The following is a 25397-nucleotide window of genomic DNA, read 5'->3' on the forward strand; positions in this document are numbered from 1 at the left end:
AAATCGATGTCATGGGACGTAAGCGTAAAACATTTTTTCCTAAAGGTTCAAAAAATATTACATTGTTTTTTATTACACGTTTCTGTTTTAAAGTAATGATAGTGTATCATCTTAACGGTGTTTAGGTTGTCTCACAATCTTCTCCGGTAGCAAAATTTAAAATTTTTACTTGTTCCGTACCATGTTATCCCTCAGAGTAACATGCAAACTTCTGAGACGTTTATGGAAGCTTCTAAGTGCTTCGGTGTATTTTAGAGAAACCACTGTTAATGAGTGGCGCTGGTACCACTTACCTCCTCTCTATACCATTTCTGACGGTTTAGGGGACAACGGTTGCCTACATGCTTCCGCAAGGGAAGAAATCGAAGTTAATCTGGAGTTATTCCGCAAGCTGAGGGAGAGGTCTTTGAACTGACGTGCGTTTGTAGCCGTGGCAACCAAACGTGTTTACGCCCGTAGCGTGGGCTGAAGATCGAGCAGTACTGATTGTTTTAGCTGCCAAAAATTGTTTTCATATCAAACGTTAATCCAGTTTCAAATTGATGAAGACTTCTAGAATAATCAAGGCGATAAGACAGTCTCAGTCAAGATACAGGTAGGGTGAATATAGAGGTAGGATAATAAACAGCGAAAATTGTTTGAATGTCAGCGTCGACGAAACGGCAAGGCGAGGTATAGCAATGCAGACCTTAACGTTTAACAGTTAACATTCACAAAGCACTGACTGTAATTAAGTGTAAGTGCGTAGCAAGTTTACAGTCTACCTGTTAAACCACAGTATCGATCCAACTATGCACTTGCATGTCCGCTGAAGGGCTGACAAGCAGTTTACAATTTGCTGCTTTAAGTCACAGAGTCGAATCGATTTTGCATTTAAACTATTTTTCCTCTGATATGTTTAGTGTAGATATTACACAGCAGTTTTGTTTGTTTACGTTTGCGAATCAAAATGTTTTCGCTTCAATTTTATTTACACCTTCCGCTTTTATATTTTATACAGGGCAGCCTCCACTTAAGATTCAGTGTTTTGAGTTATGTAAATGTAATACATTATCAACTAGACAATCACAAAAAAGTGGCGTCTACATTTATGCATCTTACAAATAACGTACGAACAGAACAAGATATATTGATATCATTTGATATTTAAGCACGAAATATCTGAGTGCAGTTAGATTACACTAGACGAATGACGCATTCCACTTTTCTCAGCATAGTTTATAGTTGACTCCTTGCTCTTGAAATACTTAAACCGTATATTGCATGACAGAAAAAGTTACCAATTGTAAGACGTAAAAGAAACTAGGGTCCCTTGCTCGGTTTTAGAGCTGAAGAGTTCTGTATATGTAAGTGGTCGGCTTTACATGACAGCTTACAGTTCGTCTGTTTACGAGAAGGTGGATATTCACATCGGAATAACCTATGTTTCCTGATACGTCAAGTTCTTATAGTTATGTCTTACGAAACTCCTTCAGTTCATAGATCGTTGACCAATACCTCATTTTAATTTATTTTTTGCGTTTTTATCCCTTTTTCTTTACCTCGTGAAGGATGCATGAACCATTTTCATGCGAATCATTGTGTTCTCATATTGTTTCGTGATTTCTAGCTCTGCCGTGTAAGTCATATGTATGGTTGCAATGTGGGAACTTCTAGATCCGCGTCTGCACTCCGATATTTACCGTACGGTGTATTCCCTTGTGTATGTGTTCAATTATCGGACGATGTACATGGAGAAAGAATGCACGCCTCTCTTGTACTCTTTTTACGATATACTATAAGAGAGGAAAGAAATTTGCTTCGTGATTCGTGTTACAATGTGTGACTTTGGAATTTTGAGAGTAAGGCTGTCGGGGATGCAGAGAGACTCCCTAATAGCGTCTCCCACTGAAGTTTATTGAACGCTACTGTGACTACTTTGAGCTGGCTAAACAAATCTGAGACGAAACTCAGAAACTTTTTAGCTTCTTCCGTATCCCTTCCGTTAATCCTACTTGTTAATGGGGCCACACGACGGACAATATTCAAGAAATGGTCAAAAGAGGGTTTTTTGTAACCACCCTCATTTGCGGGTCGATTACACTTCCTTAGGATTATCCAGATGCTTGGAGTCTGCCATCTGCCTTCCGCGCAGCTAAATTTAATGTGCTCGTTTCACCTTAAATCGTTCGAAATAGAAGCTACCTCACTGCGCGATAACAGTGATGATGTTTCCAATGACAGTTCCACTACAGCAGAGTTACTAAACACGATTTTCCGAAATTCCTTCACCAAAGGAGACGAAATAAATATTCCAGAATTCGAAGCAACAATAGTTGCCAACATAAATCAGTTAGAAGTAGATATGCTAGGTGCAGCGAAGCAGCTTAAATCACTCAATAAAGCAACGTCTCAGGTCCAGATTTTATATCATTTAGGTTCCTTTCATAGTATGCTGATACAACGGCTCCATACTTTACTGCCACTCGCTTGTCGAAAGACTAGAAAGTTGTACAAGTCACACCAATACCCAAGATGAGATATAGGAGTAATCCGCTTAACTACAGACCCATTTCACTAACGTCAGTTTGCAGCAGAATTTTGTAACATATACTGTGTTCGAACATTATGAATTACCTCCAAGACAACGATTTATTGACAAATAGTCAACATGGACTTAAAAAATATCGTTCTTGTAAAACACAATTAGCTCTTTATTCTCACGATGTAAGAAGTGCTATCGACAGGAGTGTCAGATTCCATATTTTTAGATTTGCAGAAGGCTTTTGACCCCGTTCCTCACAAGTATCTTCTAATAAAATTGCATGTCTATGGGCTATTGTGTCCATTGCGAGACTGGATTCGAGATTTCCTATCAGAAAGGTCACAGTTCGTTGTAATTTACGGAAAGACATCGAGCAAAACGGTAGTAATATGTGACATTCCCCAAGGAAGTGTTACAGGCCCTCTGGTGTTCCTGACCTGCACAAACGGTTTAGAGACAACCTGAGCACCCCTCTTAGATTGTTTGCAGATGATGCTGTCATTTAACATCTTTTAAAGTCATCAGATACTTAAAACGAATTACAAAATGATGTAGACTAGATATCTGTATAGTGCAAAAAGTGGAAATTCACTAAATTTGAAGTCATTCACATGAGTATCAACAGGAAGCCGCTAAATGTCGGTTACAAGATAAATCAGACAAATCTAAAGGCTGTAAATTCGACTAACTACTTGGGGATTACAATTACGAATTACTTAAATTGGAACGATCACACAGGGAAAGCGAACCAAAGACTATCGCATGATATCAAAAAAGTTCAAAGAAAGGCAACTCGTTTTGCATTATCGCGAAATAGGGGAGAGAGTGCAACGGATATGATACGCGAATTGGGGTGGCATTCGTTAAAACAAAAGCATTTTCCATTGCAACAGAAACTCTTCATAAAATTTCAATCAGCAAGTTTCTTCCCCGAGTAAGAAAGTATTTTGTTGGCGCCCACCTAAATAAGGAGAAATGATCACCATAATAAGCTAAGAGAAATCCAAGCTCTTTCGGAAATAAGTGTTCATTTTTCTCGCGGGCTGCTGAAGAGTGGAACGGTAGAGAAATGGTTTGGAGACGGTTCGATGAATCCCATGCCAGACACTTAATTGTGAATTGCAGAGTATTCGTGTAGATGTGGATGTAGATATTAGAAGTTTGATGTTACTATTTACAGGGAGCGATCGTCGATAGCGTAATAAAATAATATCGGGTCTTTTGTCTGTTTACGAGCATTGCATTACATTCATTCATGTTGGGAGTCAAGCACCAATCTTTGCACTAAGAAGGAGAGGTCCACAGCGATGGGATAGCTTTTCTGAAACAATCTATACCGTAATGTAGGTCAACGTCGAAGGAGTCACATCCTGCAGCCATTCTCCCTGGTGGACCTTCGTTTGTCAGTAATCGACGAAAAGATATTTCGGAATTTCACGTGATGCTCCATAATTATTAAGAATAGGAGCACTTAACAAGCTGGTTGCATCGTGTAATGGTTACGGTACTAACTATCAAACAAAATATTGTTGTTTCTAACCTCATCAGGTACACTGAAGTTTTTTTCTTTTTAAATCTTTATCAAATGACCTTGATCATTATTTTTATTCAGGTAATTGGTTGAAATGTAATTTTTTTTGTATTAGGTTGTCACGTCACATCGGTCATCGTATGAAATACATCACTTGCTCACATTTTTCTTGCTAACAACCTTTTCCCACTTGATTGTGATTTTGATTATTGTTGTGTATTAACTTTGATTTAATTTATTCTGTTTTATCATCTTCCTTTTTCATCCATGTTATTGCATACGTTATTTCTATTTCTCGTTTTGCTTGAATTTCGTTTTCTTGTAATCCCTGCTTCCGTTTAAACCATCATCCGCCTTATTTTGTCGGTAGTGTAATAAGAATTTTTGTTTTTAATGTTTGTATGACGATTGTCATCCATAAAATGTACATCTTGCAGCGAAACATACATTCTTGACACCGCTGCAAAGTCAATATAAAATGATTATTTTGTCTTTTGTTTTTTAACCGACAGATCAGCATTTCAAATGTTTAAACATTATAATAGATTAATAAAAATAATTAATTCACACGCTGAAATATGTCAAGTGGAAAAAATAAGAGAAATTGAAGAAGTTAGTACGAGGATAAAATAACGTGGCAAAGGGATACAAATAAAAAAATGCATGTAAAACAATTAATTGAATAAAAATAGTGATCAATACCATTTCGATAAAGATTTAAAAATAAAAAAATCTGTGTACCTTACGAGATTCGAAGCGACAACCTTTATGTCAGATTAGTACCTTAACTATTACGCTAGGCAACCAATCAATAAATTATTACTAGTTTTTAAGCTATACTTCGTCACCCGAAACTCCGAAATATTGTTTAGTCGATTACTCATAAACCAGGGTGAATGGCTGCAGGGTGTGGTTCCTTGGACTTTGACCTACATCATCGTATAGACTTTCAAAAAGTCGATCCCACCGTTAGGCGCCTCTCCTTATAAGCTCTGGTCATCTTAAAGTCTTCCTGCATATCATAAAACTTTTCTGATTCGGTGACCTCCCCTGCTCTTTCAGCGTCGTCTGTGAACAACCTCAAAAGAATTTCAAGGCATTTTTACATGCTGCCACAGACAGAGAATCAGTCTGGTGTCCTAGTAAAATGCAACATCACCTGGATCACTGTAGCGCCTTCTAGCCTTTGACGTGTAAGATATACATTAATGCGCCGAAACGTAATGACCACTGGCCACCGCGAGCTTCAGTGCAGCCTGGTAATTTTGATGACACGTGACATCATAGGGAAAGTATATAAGCGGATCAGAGACGAACAGGGAGTCATTCTAGCGACTATATGGGCCTCAGATGGGGAAATCCACTGACATAAGTGACTCTAACAAACGGCAAATTGGTGCTGCCCGACGCTTGGGAACGAGTATCTCGGAAACGGCGAAGCTAGTCGGTTGTTCGTGTGCTATCATCAATGAATAGTGGTTGAAGGGTGGTGAATCCACGAGTAGGCGACAAGATGTTGGAAGTCCACGCCTCATCACAGAACGTGGAGATCGGAGGCTTGATCGCTGTGTAAAGCGTGGTAGATAGCGATCTGTGTCATATCTGGACACATGGGTGGTGCGGGCACAAGTGTTCCGGAGCGCATCGTTCAGCGCACACTGTTGAAGACGAGGCTCCGCTGCAGACTTTCCCTAAGTGTTCCCATGTTAACCAAACGATATCGTCAGCTGCATAGGATCAACGATATTGCGCCTTGGGTCAATACAAATGTATTGCCTGGTGGGGTGAATCCGCGTTTATTGCTACAATATGTAGATGGTCGTGTATGTATAAGCCCTCATCCAGGCGAATGGCTGTTCGGAACATGGACCGAGCCACGGACACAGGGCAGTGGGGCAGTATTATGCTATAGGGTACATTCATCTAGCTACCATTCCTGTCCTGTATCGTTACTGGTGACGAGAAATTATGTCTTAATGATAACATAAGGAAAAGAAAGGAATGATTGAGCACAAACAAAGCAGCAACTCCCCGTACAAAGAACTGCACGCCCCCCACAAAAGATAATGTTATATATCGGTTGGAACAGCGACGGTGTGCAGTACTAAAAATTGCTTCACCGAGGTGTAACCATCACTGCTGACATTTATTGTCAATAACTGAGACGTTTTGCAGACACAGTTCAAGAACAACGACAAAGAAGACTACGTGAAATGAAGCTACTCCACGATAACTCCCGACACGTTCTGCTGGACTGACAAAAATCACTATACGGGAGTTGGGTTGGGAAATCATTCCGCACACACCTTTTTCACCTGATCTTGCGCCCTCGTATTTTCCCCTGTTCCACTCTATCTAACAGCCTTCAAGGAACTTGCTTTTCGGATGAAAATGAGCTCCGAACATGGCTGGACGAGTTCTTCACCTCAAAGCCGCATGACTTATACAGTCGGGGAATAAAAAAAGTTACCCTAATGTTGGCAGACTGTTGTAAATAGTGAAGGAGACTATATTACTGATGACTAGACTCTCTATTATGTGTGTCTGTTGTGTTTATTAAACTTATGGAAATACGCTATGAACTTATGCACCAATCCAAGCAATATCTGCCATGGTGGTACGGAGTAACAGCTGGAGGAGAGAAGATAGTATTCAGTAAATAGTTTCCGTTGCACTTTAAACATTTTTAACGTCCGATTTTTCTGTAACAACGTGGTGTCATCGCCATTTGAAATTTAATAATGGCTGCTTGTCATCCGAAACCGACCGTTAATAGACTATAATTTGCAAGGGAGACTGTATGCTAGATACTAATCTTATATCATTAAGAAAGTGATCAAAGATTTTTCTAGAAACATTTTGTTTACAACACCTGCACTATACTATTGAAAAAGTAGCATAAAATGAGAAATAAGTATCAAAATATATTCGTACAATCATTAAAAAAAGTCTGCTGAAGAACATGAGTCAAAAGCAAACAAACAATACGCCGCATTCGTACAATATACGTTTTTTTATCTTCAAAGAACATCTGCGTTCTACAACTGAACGTCGGGTGTGAAGAGTTAGTTACAGAAATCGTTGGTTGCCTTTCATGTTGCCAGGGCCAACAGCAATCTTTTATGTGTAGACATACATTAAATCAATAAACTGAGGGCTGGTGTTGTAACATGACCCTTGAGTATCGATAGAAATTGTTTTATGAATGCTAAAAAAATTAACATGGTGCTTGTTATGAAAGAAATTGCTGCCTGATTCAAAACGAGTGCTCGGTCTTTGTCGAAAGAGTTTGCTTCAGTATGGATAATTTATGTTACTTAACAGTTCATTAGATGGATAAATGTACCTCTTATTACCTAGTGGAAGGTAGCTTTGTATCAGTTTTGCTCAGATAAACCATAACAGAAACGTGTAAGTTTCCAGAGATATATCTGCAATGAAGTAACAATGTAGTCCAGCCTGTTCAGTAAAAGTCATGTTGATCGATGAGCATCTTCTCGGGTCTGAATACTTGTGCTTGGAATTCACGGTGGGACTGCGAGTTTGGTTGTTCCAGGGTTCTACTGGAGCGAGCTCTTCATTGGTTGATGAGATATTTTTCACTTGTGAGGTCCCTTAATCACACTTGGGGTTTAGACAGACGCCTCGTCTAATCGTTAGGGTATTTGTCTTGACACCAGTGGAATATAGGAAACCATACCGACAGTTTCCAGTGGATAACAGCATGCTTCATGGCAGGTTATAATTCCACGTGATGTCAGACAAAGTAGTTATATGCTTTACTACCTCACAAACTATTTAGTTGTAAACGTGAGTGAAGGCTCTTCTAGGTATTGTGGTGATTTGTGAAGGCAGTAATGCGTTGGGACAAAAATATCGAACGCTGAATAAGAGGACATCGAGGCAGCCGTGAAATAAAGTTTTGATGTAGGTTTAATGAAGGTTAGTCCCAAGAGGTTTTGAGCAAACAATATTAGTTGGCAGCGGAAACGAATGTATTAGGGAATCTTCACACGAAAGAAGTTAGTTTAGGTGCAAGCGAGAGGTAACTGTAATTACGATGCCAGTGTACTTTACGGACAGTGTGTGGGAACAAAAAAAAGTATCGTTACGTGACATCTCCATTAATGTAAAGATATGTCAAAGTTACTAATGTCAAGATTATTCAGCTTATACTGTTGGCAAGGATCCCCTAAGACAATAGAACTATCCTACAACTGATAGACGATTGATTTTCTAGTATTAACGTTTTGAGATCTTCCTCCCTCTAATTTTATACGGATTGTGAAATGATTCGGTGTAAGCAGGAAATGTTAGCTGAATCTGCTTGGAGTTCGTAACACCCAATCCGGTTTACTGATCAGCGATTGCTTTGACGGTCAGAATGATACCATGGAGTACAGAAGATAATGCGAAGAAACGTTTAATACTGTATCGTGGATAACAGGAAGACGATCGTAGTTCAGCTACTGAAAGTGATAGCGATTCAATTTTTTGCACTACTCCGACCTGCTTCTTCAACATAATGCCATGTAGCATCTCACTAATTCACGTTGCATCAAGCTATGTTTTGTCTATCACATACTACTCTCACATTTCAGTTACATAATAAGTGGATACCTATGAAAATTTCATTGCTCACCAATCGTGGTCCGTTTTTAATAAGTCTTATGATCTTTAATAAGTAAACCGAGGCTATTTTCAAAAGTTAGTAAACTAGAAATTGAAGATGCTTCTGTGAGCTGAAGTAATTAGGACGCAATTACCTGCACTGTTCGTGTAACATTCAGTGGCTTTTATTTATTTATTTGTTTGTTTGTTCTGTTCTCGATAATAAGAATAATTCCAAGCTGAATACTGATCAATGCTCACGCAACGTGATTCATGAGAGAACACCTCCCTTTAACCGTTTTCAAATTCTTGGTAGTAACCAATTGCATAGTTCAGTTAAAGTTATGTTTGTAATCTGTTATTATACATATTATCACACGAAATTCTAACTTTTCTCATGTTGCATATGAACGTGAGATAATAGTTCAGAAAACAGAATTGTACTTGGAGTTTTAATTTTCACAATAAATTTTATTTATTTAAGGATTTACATTTACTGATTCAGCATCGTGTGACATTTTTAATTTATATATTTTTGTTTCTTGAAACACTTAGATGCACAGATTTATAACGATGAATATATAATAAATTTGTGAGTAAACTATTTTCTTTAGTTTTCTGATTTTTTCCCTCCTAAAAGCATATTTTAAAAATATAACCAACTTTGTTCCAGTAACATCGTCGTCAATATAACAACGCATTTTAAAGCAAACCCGGAAGTTCCCTCATACAGGTTAGGGGACTACTGATTAGAATATTTTTTTCGAGTTACTAGCACACGCACAGACACATGTATATACAGGGTGGTCCATTGATCGTACTGGGCCAAATATCTCACGAAATAAGCGTCACATGAAAAAACTATAAAGAACGATACTTGTCTAACTTGAAGGGGGAAACCAGATGACGCTATGGTTGGCCCGCTAGATGGCGATGCCATAGGACAAACGGATATCAACTGCGTTTATTAAAATAGGAACCTCCATTTTTTATTACATATTCGTGTAGTACGTAAAGAAATATGAATGTTTTAGTTGGATCACTTTTTTCGCTCTGTGATAGATGGCGCTGTAATAGTCACAAACATATGGCTCACAATTTTAGACGAACAGTTGGTAACAGGTAGGTTTTTTAAATTAAAATACAGAACGTAGGTATGTTTGAACATTTTATTTCGGTTGTTCCAATGTGATGCATGTATCTTTGTGAATTTATCATTTCTGAGAACGCATGCTGTTACAGCATGATTACCTGTAAATACCACATAAATGCAATAAATGCTCAAAATGATGTCCGTCAACCTCAATGCATTTGGCAATACGTGTAACGACATTCCTCTCAATAGCGAGTAGTTCGCCTTCCATAATGTTCATACATGCATTGACAATGCGCTGACGCATGTTGTCAGGCGTTGTCGGTGGATCACGATAGCAAATATCCTTCAACCTTCCCCACAGAAAGAAATCCGAGGATGTCAGATCCGGTGAACGCGCGGGCCATGGTATGGTGCTTCGACGACCAATCCACCTGTCATGAAATATGCTATTCAATACCGCTTCAATCGCACGCAAGCTATGTGCCGGACATCCATCATGTCGGAAGTACATCGCCATACTGTCATGCAGTGAAACATCTTGTAGTAACATCGGTAGAACATTACGTAGGAAATCAGCATACATTGCACCATTTAGATTGCCGTCGATAAAATGGGGACCAGTTATCCTTCCTCCCATAATGCCGCACCATACGTTAACCCGCCAAGGTCGCTGATGTTCCACTTGTCGCAGCCATAGTGGAGTTTCCGTTTCCCAGTTGTGCATATTTTGCCGGTTTACGTTTCCGCTGTTGGTGAATGACGCTTCGTCGCTAAATAGAACCCGTGCAAAAAATCTGTCATCTTCCCGTAATTTCTCTTGTGCCTAGTGGCAGAACTGTAGACGACGTTCAGAGTCGTCGCCATGCAATTCCTGGTGCATAGAAATATGGTACGGGAGCAATCGATGTTGATGTAGCATTCTCAACACCGACGTTGTTGAGATTCCCGATTCTCGCGCAGTTTGTCTGCTACTGATGTGCGGATTAGCCGCGACAGCAGCTGAAACACCTACTTGGGCATCATCATTTGTTGCAGGTCGTGGTTGACCTTTCACATGTGGCTGAACACTTCCTGTTTCCTTAAATAACGTAACTATCCGGCGAACGGTCCGGACACTTGGATGATGTCGTCCAGGATACCGAGCAGCATACATAGCACACGCCGGTTGGGCATTTTGATCACAATAGCCATACATCAACACGATATCGACCTTTTCCGCAATTGGTAAACAGTCCATTTTAACACGGGTAATGTATCACGAAGCAAATACCGTCCGCACTGGCGGAATGTTACGTGATACCACGTACTTGTACATTTGTGACTATTACAGCGCCATCTATCACAAAGCGAAAAACGTGGTCCAACTAAAACATTCATATTTCTTTACGTACTAAACGAATATGTAATAAAAATGGGGGATTCCTGTTTTAAAAAAAACGCGGTTGATATCCGTTTGACCTATGGCAGCACCATCTAGCGGGCCAACCATAGCGCCATCTGGTTTCCCCTTTCATGCTAGACGAGTTTCGTTCTTTGTAGTTTTTTCGTTTGATGCTCATTTCGTGAGATATTTCGCCCGGTCACTATCAATGGACCACCCTGTACACATATATATGGTAATTCTTATTGACGTTTAAAAAACACCGAAGCAAAGTAGAGACAACTAATTTAATATAAGACACATGGAGCCGCAAATGTCGGGAAATACGGCAAAAGTGAATGACGGATGTCGAACGCGTGATGTCACAGTGCTGCACGTCGCCCCTCTAGGCTACTCTATTTTCGAACACCTTTCGTAAATGTCATCTGTTGCAACGCAGAAGTTACAAACTTATTGTCTTCACTATAACTAAGCAAAAGTTGTTTTTAGTAAGTTTTTCTGTCCTTTTGTCCCTTTTTTTTGTTTACAGACTTTATTAAGTAATGAAAACGTAGGTCATTTGTTGGTAACGATGCTACTCGTAAGGTTATACTCATTTACTTGTGACGCTATACATTAGGTTTGTACTATACTTTACAATAAACCGGCGGAGACCACGAGACTGGTAAATAAAATATTAAATCTTAACTCAGTGTAAACACGTAACTGTCTAACGCAATGCCAAAAAATACGCCTGCCACAAACAAGACTCGAGCCCCGAGTCGCATACGGTAATGTCGCGCACGCAGCCCCAGAGCCACACCGACGTGACTTGCGTTGAGATGATGAGGTGCGACAGGCCGATACACTCAACTGCAGAATTTGCGGCAAGGTACGTCATCTGGTGACGTTACATGTTCGTCATTTTGTCATCCATTTTTTTGAGTACTTCCCGACATTTGCGATACACGTGTCTTGTATTAAATAATATTAATTATTAATTATATTAGTAATTAAATATATATAAAGTATTTTAACTTGAGACAATTAAATATCTCGAAAATGACGCATCGCACGAAAAAAATATTCAAGGTGAAAAGTTAAAATTCGTAATGGAGACATTTGTCTATGCTACAACTGGCCACCTCCTAATTATCCCTCCTGTGTGGGCGTGGTCAACTTTGTATTTTCAAGTAGGAATCCCCCATTTTACTGCATATTCGGATTCTACACCAAAAACTGCGTACCGTTTACCTAAACCATTGTTTTCGATTCGTGGTAGATGGCGCTATGATCGTCAGATGTCAAGTGTGCCCGTTTTTGCAATGAAGAACCTACGCAAATTGACCATCCATTTCATTTACGAGGTAAATGTAAACCTCTGTGTTCTAACGGCTGATATTTATGTTCGAAATTTACTTCAGTCTTGCAAATTTGATTGCACGGCACAGCACTGTTAGCAGTTTCATTGCCTGGTTATAAACTTCGTTTAGCGTGATGCACCGACAACGACGTAGATGTAGTAATTTTCTGTTCCCATCGGGATGCTTGACAGCGGTGCGTCCCCTTGCCACTCACCATTGGGGTGCTTGAGTTCAGTGCGTTATTATATTTTACGTTATTACAATGGTTGTCGTTTGTATTCTGCCAGCTCGAGAATTACAGCGGTTGGATGGAAACAACCACCAAGAGCGGTCATCCCGATGGCGGGGTTCGAGGGCGGCCAACGAAATCAAGCATTCCGGTGGCTTGGAGACTCACCACAGTCAACCATGTAGGTAACAGGAAACTACGCTAGCAAACAAGTAGCTTATCTGCCAGAAATGTCGACGTCTAATCATATTATTTCTACTGTACACATTTGCAACACTCAAGTAATGCCACAGCATCAATATCAGCCGTTAGAACACAACGGTTTACATTTACATCGTAAATGTAATGTAAAAACAAATGAGCCAGTTCTTAATTGAAAAAACAGGCACTCTTGACGTCTGTCGATTGCAGTGCCGTTTACCACGAATGGAAAACAATATTTTGAATAAACAGTACCCATTTTTCCCGTAGAATACGGTTATGTAAAAAAAGAGGGGGGGGAGGTCCACATCTGAAAATGCAAAGTTGATCCCACCCAAGCAGGTAGAGTGGTTAGAAGGTGGCCAGTTGCAGCACAGACACATGTCCCCTTTACTGGTGTTAACTTTTCACCGGGAACAATTTTTCGTACGATGCGTCGTTTTAGAGGTATTTAGCTGTCTCATGTTAAAACGAACAGCCTGTTACACATCGTAGCGTTAATGTATTTCGATGCTACTTTATGGAGTAACATGAAGAGGGCTAACAAATTCAGCTGTTCTGGGAAGCCTGAATTCAGAGGTGCATTTGGTACATCATTAGAATACGAGATTTATATTGAGAAGTATGTCTAAAGTATTTGTCAGACTTATTGCTCTGTTCAATAACCGTGTTAGAAAGTTACTACGTAAGCGAAGGGAGCTTTGTAACAGGTTCTAAAATTAATTCTAAGAAGTCTTGTTCATAATTAATCTCCTTAGAGGCCCAGTCGTGATACTGGCGCCGAAACGGAAAACAGAACGAAGCCCAAAATATTAAATTCAGTCTTCCAGAACTGTTTCACTATTGAGACTGTAATACGATATCTCCTTCTAACCATCGCACGAATGGCAAAAAGAATGATGTTGAGATAAGTGATTATATTGAGATAAGTGGTAGCGAATTATTAAATTATCTAAAATCGCTCTGCAGAGAAAGAGCAACTGCACCTGACGAGACAACTGAGTGACCCATACAAACTACGCAAAAGCATTTGCTTCTCTTCCAGCAGCAGTTTCTTTCAGCTCGCAGCAGGAACACCGAAGTTACAAAATGGCTCTGGGCACTATGCGACTTAACTTCTGAGGTCATCAGTCGCCTAGAACTTAGAACTAATTAAACCTAACTAACCTAAGGACATCACACACATCCATGTCCGAGGCAGGATACGAACCTGCGACCGTAGCGGTCGCTCGGTTCCAGACTGTAGCGCCTAGAACCACACGGCCGCTCCGGCCGGCGAAGTTACAAGTGACAGGAAAAAGCCGCACGTAATTCACGTTTTACTGACGGACATATGCATATAATTATTGGCTTATATCACCCTAGTCAAATCGTTGTGGAATTATGGAACACGTTTTACGTTCGTGTGTTATGATGAAAATATCCTCTATAGGTATCAACATCGATTTCTAAAACTGAGAGCTAGAGAAACTTAGCTTCCTCTTTGGTATGTTATGTGTCATAGTTTTCAATAAATACCCTCTGATTTAAAGCCCACCATAATAATGCTAACTTATCTTTCATTATTCTGCAACTATTTCCGACATTAATGTCGTCGCCTGGCGAGCTTTTGATATTCTGGGCTTGACAATATTGTGCCAAAATCTAGGGGAACATATATTCACTACAGAGGCGTCACCAGTGCTCACATTGCTTTGTAATGGCGTTGGCGGTATGAGTCACTTCTAACGTACACCAGGACAGCCACTTCTGTACAGAATTGGTGCACGGATCTTTTGATACCGTGGCTAGCGCTGAATCAGGAAAGCTCATTCAGTATCGATTCATTCGGCACTATTTCCTCACAGAAGATCGATCTAAACGTCCAGTCGGTGGGTCTGGTCATTGAGGCAGGGATGTACTACTTCGGCATAATACAGAGGCAGCGCAAGCGGCTCCGCGGTGATGTGTGTGTACGCCGGGACAGTGGGGTGCTGCCACAGCATACTAGCAGCGGCTGATGAGGTGGTACGACTGACCCAAGGATGGCTTCAGTCTGCTCTCAAGCGTACGCTGGACTGCCGGCAGCACTAAGCACACGACCAGGCGTGCAGACGCACTGCGTTGAACCCAGTAAACTCAGAGTCTCCTGTAGTGTCAGACGATGACACCCTGGAAGTGGCCTACACTCGGCGGCAGCATATCAAGATTCGAAACGATCTGGTCTAGCTAGTGGCTCGTAAACCAGCGGCTTCTCTTAACTGATGACGCTGCGTGGTGTGATTGAAGTTGCTCCTCCCAACGTTGGACTGTCAGCTGCCGTGTAGACTGTCATGGCGTCGGCGGGAGTCGGAAGTCCAAAAACAAATGCTGCTAATCACTGAGCGGGGATCATTTATAATCACTCTGGCCAACAATGTTGTGTCAGGAGCCCACCCCTGTCCTGCAGGTGGGTATGGGAGCAGAACTCGTGCAATGGCATGTGGGAACCCAGCCCAGTGCTACAGCAGATTGCTGCATTGAAGAATGCTACGTTAGTATTATAATAACACTTAGTGCCAGGATTCCACAGGCAGCTCGTCTACACGCCTCTTTGCTGGGTGCGAAGTTGACCTGTGTCTGATGTAACATCAGAGTGTTAAGTAGATATCTAACAAATTTTTTAAAATTATAGACAAGTAGTATACGAAATAAAAATTTGAAGTTTGCCGGACGGTAACATTCACGTCCTAACAAGTATCAGGCAATGAGAAGAAATTACCAGCTTAGTGGTGATTTTTAGCTCCCTCTGTTTATCCACGAGATCCAGAAAGCCGTAGATAATTACCTTCAGGTTGACGTCATGTTCCTTGACTTCCAGAAGGCATTTGATGCTGGTCGACATGGTCAGGTAGTGAACGGAATACGTGCTTACAGAGTATCAGACCAGCTTTGTGACTACATTCAGGAATTGGTAGCAGGTAGAACTCACAACATTATTCTTAGTAAGCCAAAATCGTAAGACGTGAAAGTAACTTCAAAACTAACCCAAGAGAGTGTTACATGATAGTCACTGTTCACGATACATATAACTGACCAAGTGGATAACATCGTAGTTGATACTGTAATAAATAGGAAAATTGCAACGCCAGAAAGTTCTAGCGAAATGCAGAGAGATCTTCAAAGAACCGACGCTTGATGTCGGGACTGGCAGTCAGTCGATCCTCAGCATAAATTCCTGTAATGTGCTGCGCATACTTAGACGGAAGGAACTATTACTGTTCGAATATGCTATTGGACACCAATCATTGGAAACAGTACCAACCGAAACTCATCTGCCAACAACAATCTGGAACGATCTAAATTGAAACGATCACATAAAATAAATTGTAGGAAAATCAGATGTTAGGTTGAGATTCATTGGAAGAATCCTAGGGAAATGTAATTTATTCACGAAAGAAGTGGCGTACTAAACAATCGTTCAATCTTTCTTAAATATATCACTTCTGTTTGGGACCATGACGAGGTCAACTTGAAAACTAAGATTTAGAAAATCCGAAGAAGGACGACCCGTTTCTTTACAGGTTCCTTTAGTTAGAGCGAGAGTGTCACAGAGATTCTCTTCAGACTTTAGTATTAGGCGCTACAACAATACTCTATGTGATCAGAAGTAACCGGGCACCCCTATCCTCCCCAGTTCTGATCTTAGATTTTTTTGAATGAAAAGTTTGTATTGGTGGTCATTGTATTGTTCTGGAACAAAATAAGGCTAAAATACTAAATTTAAAAAACGTCGTGGGTCACCAAAATACCAGGGCATGTAGCATATGCTACAGCAGGCCTCAGATACGTTTTTTGTCCTAATAATGATATGTTTCACGAATTCCTTTGATAGATTTTATTTGTAAACTGACAACTGAAATACGTAAACATATTAATGTAAGTACCACCAAATGTTATTATTTTATATCTGGAAATAATATTAGAAAACATTTTCCTACGAAGGGACTTCAAAAATTAACTTACACAGTCGTTATTATGGCAGGCCAAGTAAGTTTTATTGAATGCTGCATAGTAATTCAAAGTGACACAGGTATAAGACACTATTTTTCAACATAGTAATCAAGTTTCTGTAAACAACGGTCCGAACGTTTTACCTGACGTTTAATTCCTCGACGATAAAATCAGTTCCCTCGTCGAGGCACCAGTCAAGAACCGCTCTCCGAACGTATTCACAATGGGAAAATCTGCAAATGCTGCGACATCAGTTCCTTGACAGTCTATACATTTTCATGTGTGCTCGATGTCGATGTCGATGGCCTTCCTTACCGAACAGCAGAACACACGTCTGTCCGGCTTTGGTCAAATTGTTGCACCATATCACTACGGCTGGACGTGATGTTGCATTTGATCCATATACCGGCAGTGTTTCACGGTGAATATGTGCGCTGTTTGCATATTTTGCCGAGAAGAATCGTACCGTCCCGCATATTTCAGCTTTGGGCCACGTTTCCATTTGCCACATCGTTTCATTCCTACACTGTGATACACCTCTTAACTGCACCAGAGCAATGTACCAATCCTCTTGCAAAATAATCTTGCTTAACTTACGCTCTGACGTCGCTATGTAAATGTTCTATTCAGCTATGTTTTATGGAGTTGCAAAAAAACAGTTCCTCATTTCTGTGAAGCAAAAATATATTTGGCATTTACTGCACCGCACAAATGTGAAATCCTTATATGCGGCCAGTCCACATCTGAAACGGCTTTTTGGATTTTATTCATCATCTTAGGTGAATGCATTGCATGGAATATCTTTGCTGTTAGTGACGACATAGTCTTTGGAGTTCTGGGGCGTTTCCTCATCGGAAACGTATGATATTTACCATCATATTCCTCCTCTTGTCTTTCACACTCTTCCTCGTCTCGTGTTCTCTCTTGCGTATATTCTCCCTTGCGTACGTGTAAGTATAGGTCGTTGCCGAATGTACACTGATGAGCCAAAACATTATGACCACCTGCTTAATAGCGTGTTTGTCCGTCTTTGGAACGAAATACATCACTGATTCTGCGTACCACAGATCCGACAGTTTGTTGATAGGTTTGTGGAGGTGTGTGGCATTATACGTCTACGCGCATGTCATGTAATTCGCGTAAATAAGGGGCCGCTAATTTGCGTACTCGGTGATGGCGTCCGACCCAGATGGGTTCCATAGGATTTACATCAGGCGAATATGGTAGCCGAGACATCAACGCGAGTTCACTTTAATGCTCTTTAAACCGTTGTAGCACGCTTCTGTCTCCGAGACACAGACAATTACACTGCTGGAAGATGACATTGCCGTCGGGGAAGACATCAAGCATGAATGGATGCAGGTGGTTGGCAGCTGTCAGCGTGTCTTCGATTGCTACCACAGGTCTCAAGCAAGTGGAGGGAATGCCTCCCATACCATAATATTTCTCCCACCACCCTGCGACCTTGGCGCGCTTCCCTCTTCGAGCCGTCGTTCATCTCGATGACGGCGTGTGCGCAGACGACCATCAACGTAGTGTAGCAACACTCTGTTTCACCCGAAGAGCCGACACGTTTCCATTGATCGACGATCGAATCCCGATGGTCTCGTGCCCACTGCAATCGTAACTGGTGATGTCCTTGGCTCAACATGTGAACACGGAGGGGTGGTCTGCTGCGGAGCTCCATGTTCAACAATGTACGATGAACGGTGTGCTCCAAAGCACTTGTGCGTGCACCAGCATTGTACTCTTTCGACAGAGATCCCACAGATCGCCATCTGTCCTACTTCACAGACTACATAAGCCTTCGGACCCCCCGTTCTGTGAAGAATCGTGAACGTCCAATCATTTAGCGACTGGTTGTAGTTTCGCCGTCCATCTACCTCTTTCCGTAGATGCTCACGACAGTAGCACGTCAACATTCGACCAGCTTTGCCGTTTTCAAGATACTCGATCACAGGCTCTGCGTAATAGCAATCTATCCTTTGAAACTTCTTGGCAGATTAAAACTGTGTGCCTGACCGAGACTCGAGGTCGTGACCTTTTACTTTCGCGGACAAGTGCTCTACCATCTGAGCAACTCAAGCACGACTCACTTCCTGTTCTCACAGCTTTATTTCTGCCAGTACCTCGTCTCCTACTTTCCAAACTTTACAGAAGCTCTCCTGCGAACCTTGCAGAACTAGCACTCCTGAAAGAAAGGATATTGCGGAGGAGGAGTGCTTCTGTAAAGTTTGGAAAGTAGGAGACGTGATACTGGCAAAAGTAAAGCCGTGAGGACGGGCCGTGAGTCGTGCTTGGGTGGATCAGATGGTGGAGCACTTGCCCGCGAAAGGCAAAGGTCCTGATTTTTAGTGTCGATCGGGCACACAGTTTTAATCTGCCAGGAAGTTTCAAATCAGCGCACACTCCGCTACAGAGTGAAAATCTCATTCTGGAATCTGTCTTTTGTCAAAGTCGATTATCTCAGTGGCTTTTCCAATTTGCAGTCCATATCTCATCCCCCCCCCCCCCCCCCCCGGGTTTGCTCCGCCTACATACTTTTGTTCCCGCGTCACGTGCCCGCAACGCCACAGGGCGGCATCCAACGTCGCGATGGGCAGTGGTCATAATGCTTTGGCTGATCACTCTAGACCCAGTGCTACATCGGAAAAATGTATCGCAGTACTATTGTGAGCAAATAAACAATCATTTATTCAATAGTGCAGAATATGTTAGCATATTACAGACGATTCTAAACACATTCTTGTTCAAAATTACTAAAAGCAAGTAGAAATTACCTTTATTTCTTGAAGTCATGCTAACATTGCAATAAAAAGTTTTCTTCAATCAGATGCTGAAACATACTGGGAACTTGCAGAAACGAAAACAAACGACACGCCGGAAGCACATGGTGTTCAGAAATGGTTCAAATGGCTCTGAGCACTATGGGACTTAACATCTGAAGTCATCAGTCCCCTAGAATTTAGAACTACTTAAACCTAACTAACCTAAGGACATCACACACATCCATGCCCGAGGCAGGATTCGAAACTGCGACCGTAGTGGTCGCGCGGTTCCGGACTGAAGCGCCTAGAACCGCTCGGCCACTCCGGCCGGCAGTACATGGTGTAAGGTATACGCTACAGTCAAGCACAGCAAGTTTAGTTAATCGCCTGAGCTAGAAACAAATACAAGTTTGATGTAGCGAGGACTGAGGAGGCTGTGTAATTGCGGAATTAGCCACTAGATGTCAAGAGAGGTGAGCCCGCCAATATAAAACGAGGAGGCGTGTATTGTGTTGTCAGTAGAGACGCAGTAAAAGCAGACTGAGGCGGTGAGGAGAGCTCACTGACTTCGAATGTGCACTAGCCATTGGATGTCACCTGAGCAACAGATACGTCAGGGAAATTTCAATCCATCTAAAGCTGCACAAGTCAACTGTTAGAGAGGTTACTGTGAAGTGGAAACGTGAAGGAGCAACCACAGCTGAACCAAGACCACAAAGACGTCACGTACTGGCGGACAGGACTGTTGGGAATTGCGGAAGGCGGTTGCAAAATATCAGCGTAACAAATCGCTCATGAGTTCAAAAGTACTACTAGCACTCCATGTTGCACAAAGACTGTGAATACGTCGTTAATAAGCATCGGGTATACAGCTCGAGCAGCTCCCCATAAGCCACACATTTCTTGAGGAAAAGACATTTTAACACCAAAGCTGCTGTTTATTTACTGGCTGACTAGTTTCGAGCTTAGCCCGTTTTCACAAGCCACCTATTATAGAGAACAAAATTTGTTATGAGTGGATGTTTAGAATGTGGATAATGAAAGTATTAGTGATAAAATGGTTCATGTGGTAACTACTTACGTATTTACATTTAGAAAATGGTTTGTGTGTACACTTAAATGTTCCTCATATCAGCGTTAAAAGATGTCACAGTTGTAGCTACACCTCACGGTATTCTGTTCATGTTTGTGCATAATATATATTATTCCTAACTGTGGTACCTTCATTATCCAACATGATGTGGTTATGTGACAACAATATTGTATACACAATGCAGAATTTGTTATTACTGGATTACACTGTGTGTCACACAGGCTTATTTATTGTAGCTGTTATCGTAAATTTGACAGATGTTGATGCGAATAATTTTATTATGAGGTCTTATATAATCACTGGTACTTTGGTATTGTATTAATATCACAGACTATGTTCAGTGTAAGAAGTAATGTGATGAGATGGAAGATTGTGTCTCACACTGAACATAGTGATATTAATACAATCGATAAGTAAATTGAATACATCACAGATTATATAAGACCTCATAATAAAATTCTTTGCATCAACATCTGTCAACATTACGATAAATAAGCCAATGTGGCATATAGGCGTAATCCAGTAAGAATAAATTCTCCATTGTGTATACAGTATTGTTGCCACGTGGTCGCATCATGCTGGATAATGAAGCTACAACAATTAAGAAAAATATATAGCCGGCCGGTGTGGCCGTGCGGTTCTAGGCGCTTCAGTCTGGAACCGTGTGACCGCTACGGTCGCAGGTTCGAATCCTGCCTCGGGCATGGATGTGTTTGATGTCTTTAGGTTAGTTAGGTTTAAGTAGTTCTAAGTTCTAGGGGACTGATGACCATAGATGTTAAGTTCCATAGTGCTCAGAGCCATTTGAACCATTTTTTTGAAAAATATAGATTATGAACATACAATAATACTGTAAGTGTAACTAAATGAAAACATCTTGTAACGAAGATATGAGATTTTGTATTGTATTGTATGTTAACCGGGGACCTAGAAACGACGGAGGGATTCCGTCACCACCGCAGACGCAGTGGTCCACAACCCCACGACGACTACCGCAGTACACTTCACCCCTCCGTCGCCCCACACCGAACCCAGGGTTATTGTGCGGTTCGGCCCCCGGTGGTCCCCCCAGGGAACGTCTCATACCAGACGAGTGTAACCCCTATGTTTGCGTGGTAGAGTAATGGTGGTGCATGTGTACGTGGAGAACTTGTTTGCGCAGCAATCGCCGACATAGTGTAACTGAGGTGGAATAAGGGGAACCAGCTGACATTCGCCGAGGCAGATGGAAAACAGCCTAAAGACCGTCCACAGACTGGCCGGTTCACCGGACCTCGCCACAAACCCTCTGGGCGGATTCGTGCCGGGGACCAGGCGCTCCTTCCCGCCCGGGTGGGCTAAGATATGAGATACATTTAAGTGTAACGACATAAACAGAAGTAGCCACACCAATCATTTCCTAAATGCAAATACGTCAGTAGTTACCATACGAACCATTTTATTTCCGATATTTTTACACGCCCAGTCATAACAAATTTTGTTGTCTGTAATAGGTGGCTAAAAAGCCCGAAACTAGTCAGCCAATAAATAAACAGCAGCTTTGGTGTTAAAATGTCTTTTCGTTAGTAGCTGAGAGCTGCGAGACGCGACGTGCCAGAATCGTTTATAACCTCACATTTCTGAAGCCAGAGCTGCAGGTAAGTGACGCTTGAGGTGGCGTAAAGAGCGACGTCACTATTCATTGGATAACTGGAAACGAGTGATTTGGAGTGATGAACCACCCTATACCCTGCCGAAATTCGATGAAAGGGTTTGCGTTTGGCGATTGCCTGGACAACGTTATCTGTCACATGTGTGGTGCCAGCTGTGAAGTAAGGAAGAGGTGGTGTTACAGTATCGAGGCTTTTCTCGTGGTTAGTGTATTGTGCTATTGCGCTTAAGAAAACACTAAACGCACAAGGATATGAACTTGTTTCATAGTAGTGAGTACAGTAGAGAAACCGTTAGGAGACGATGTTTGTTTGTCTCAGCATGACAAAGCACTCAGTCACAAAGCAGCATTTGCGAGGCAATGGTTTGTGGACAATAATATCCCTGAAATGAACTGGCCTATTCAGAGTCCGAACTTGAACGCAATGGAACACCTTTGACATTTGTTATCCCTTCGATATCGCCCCAGATCCTACTGTCCAACATCACTGCCATCTCTGGTTTCGGTTCTTGAGGAGGTATCGGCTGCCATCCCTCTATAGACATCCAGACGGGCCATTGAAAGTGTCTCCAGTAGAGCTCAGGGCGTCATACAGGCAAAAGGTGGACACAGCCCATATTAATGTCCACTAATAGGTGTCCAAAAACATTTGATGAGATAGTGCAGGTGTTGTGCGTCACGTGGAGGATAAACGTTAAGATTTCAAGAGAGAAGACTTAGGCAGCATATTTCTTACTCCCACTTGTATCTCATGAAATGACCTCGACGAGAAAATTAGAGAAAGTGTTCTTACGGAGGACTGCTAATAGTCGTGTACTTACCAGATATCTTCTACTAATTGCTGTCGCTTACAAAATTCGATTCTTTAGGACCCGCACAAGTTTGCGTTAGTTCCTTCCCCTTCTTAAAACTTTTTCAGCCTGTCGTTTTTTCATAGGCTACGCAGGAGCCCCGCTGTTTTTATCTTCGGCTGTGCACTGTCAAATGGGGTGAAGTTGATTTTGGACTTTACACTTAAGTGTTTCTGATACCAATAAAATTAATATGTTGGTTTTTCTTTCAGAAAAGGAGTATTGAGCTGTAGTAATAAAATTTTTGGTTTTTATTATCTTTTACTCCAACAGATAGGAAAATTAAAAAAATAAACTGGGTGGTTCAACTTCACGCCACGTGGGGATGAATTTTACCGATTATCTGTTATGTGATAAATGCAGATTGTTTAAGACTCTAGGCTGACTTTAAATGTTCTGAAACTTTATCAATAACAGATAATAAATCTGGTATAATAATTAAATTTTAATAATAACTTCATAAAGAACGTTTTAGGACAAAACAATGTGATAACAAATTTCCTTTATTAAATTCCAAAGAAACACACAGAAAAAACGTTATCAAAGAACGTTGAACCTGACGTGTCAACTTCAGACCTATCCATTGTCTCTGCAAGTTCGTGACGGAAATCTGACAAATTAGTGATCCACACCAACTATAGCCATCTTTTTATTGTTACTGAGCCGCACACAGATTTGATCTTTTTGTCAGGACGTGAAGCTTCTTGTCCAATCAATACCCGGAAAACTGTGCGTAAATTTTGACAGAGCACCTTTCCTGTCACGGAGTGACTTCGCTATGTATCGAAGATCCGTGGAAGAAAAGCATAAATCCCCAGTCTGCACAATCGAGAAGTCCCATCAGTAGAGCTTCTCCTTCTTTAGCACTAAATACTGGCTGCTTGCCTTGTGTTTTGTCATGACGACCATGAATTCTGTTTATCAGGGTTCCTTTAGGAATTTTATACACTCGCCTAGACTCGTTAGTGCCCATTTTTTCTTTTAAACCTTTTACGAGACACAGTTCTGAAACATCCATGCTAGATTTCTTCAATTCATTCGGTTTATTTTAGAACACCTGTGGCATTTTCATCCTGACAACTCCTACGATCGAAACTGTATGATGCAACAAACAGAACTGCGAGCTAAGTGACAAATTCATAAGTTAACATCAGACACTTGCAACAAAGACTTTCTCACTCCACCACTAGACTAACAGAGACAGTTGTTAGTGTCTCCGCTGTGTCACACTTTTGCTGTGTTCATTAGGTGATGTTCTTGCAGCGTTAACGAACGTATGTTAATGAAAGAACTGCTCGAGGAAAGACGGCCAACGTCACCCCAGGTTTCTCAGGAAGTTAACTTCACCCCAATTTGATCAAGAATTTGTAGAGTTTTATTTATGTGTTTATAGACAGATAATTATAATAGATTAACTTTTTTATTGCTCTAGTTGTCGTTGTGAAGATTCAGTGTATGACGTATACAAGACGTAGACACGTAAGTTGTTTTATTTCAGTCACACCTACATAAATTTTAATTCAGCTGTGTATACTGCTGCATGTCTCTCAGAACTTATATGAAGACTAAGTAGTCATTTAAATTTATTTACAAAGTGGACTCAAAAAATTAATGTAAATCTTATAGTTTCTGTTCAAGGTCATGGAGCACAGCAATAGAAGGCAGCCATCAAACACAGGGCAAGGGAACAGAACACAGCGCCAATCAAGAGAAACTGTAGAGTTCAGTGTTAAGGGGCCGATTGCAGTAAGCCTCGATGAAGAGCAAGTCACCAGCCACGGCTGTTCTGTGGTAGAGCTGCAGTTCCAGGGCCCCTCACAAGTAGGCTCTTTTTTCGCCACTTCAGTATTTCTTCATTAGAATTTCTTTTGATTCATAGAGTTTTTTATTGGTTACGTAAAACAACCAAAAGGCTGTACGCCGTCGTGAGCGTATTTTTCATTCTGCATTAGGAAAGCGTCCTGGCAGATTAAACTGCGTGTCTTTCGCTGGCAACGCTGTAATCAACTGAACTATCCAGGACGATCTGCGACTCGCCCCTACAGATCCAGTTTTGCCAGTATTTCTCTCCTATTTTCCGAACTTCAGAGTAGCTAACTAATGTAGACCTTATTGATCTAGCATGTAGTGTCAGAAATCTAGCAGG

The 25397-nt window shown here is 41.2% G+C and overlaps 1 protein-coding gene across 1 annotated transcript in view; it reads left to right on the top strand.

Moving 5' to 3' along the window:
- The first annotated feature begins 520 nt into the window (after positions 1–520).
- The window catches only part of LOC124722323 (nicolin-1-like), a 145677-nt gene continuing 120800 nt past the window's right edge, over positions 521–25397 (top strand). Inside the window, exons 1-2 of the mRNA XM_047247501.1 lie at positions 521–595; positions 24878–25072. Coding sequence (XP_047103457.1) covers positions 24893–25072 — 180 coding nt within the window. The 5' untranslated portion in view covers positions 521–595; positions 24878–24892. The remainder of the gene's footprint in view (positions 596–24877; positions 25073–25397) is intronic.

The sequence above is a fragment of the Schistocerca piceifrons genome, chromosome X, assembly GCF_021461385.2.
Source record: "Schistocerca piceifrons isolate TAMUIC-IGC-003096 chromosome X, iqSchPice1.1, whole genome shotgun sequence".
NCBI classification, from domain to species: Eukaryota; Metazoa; Arthropoda; class Insecta; order Orthoptera; family Acrididae; genus Schistocerca; species Schistocerca piceifrons.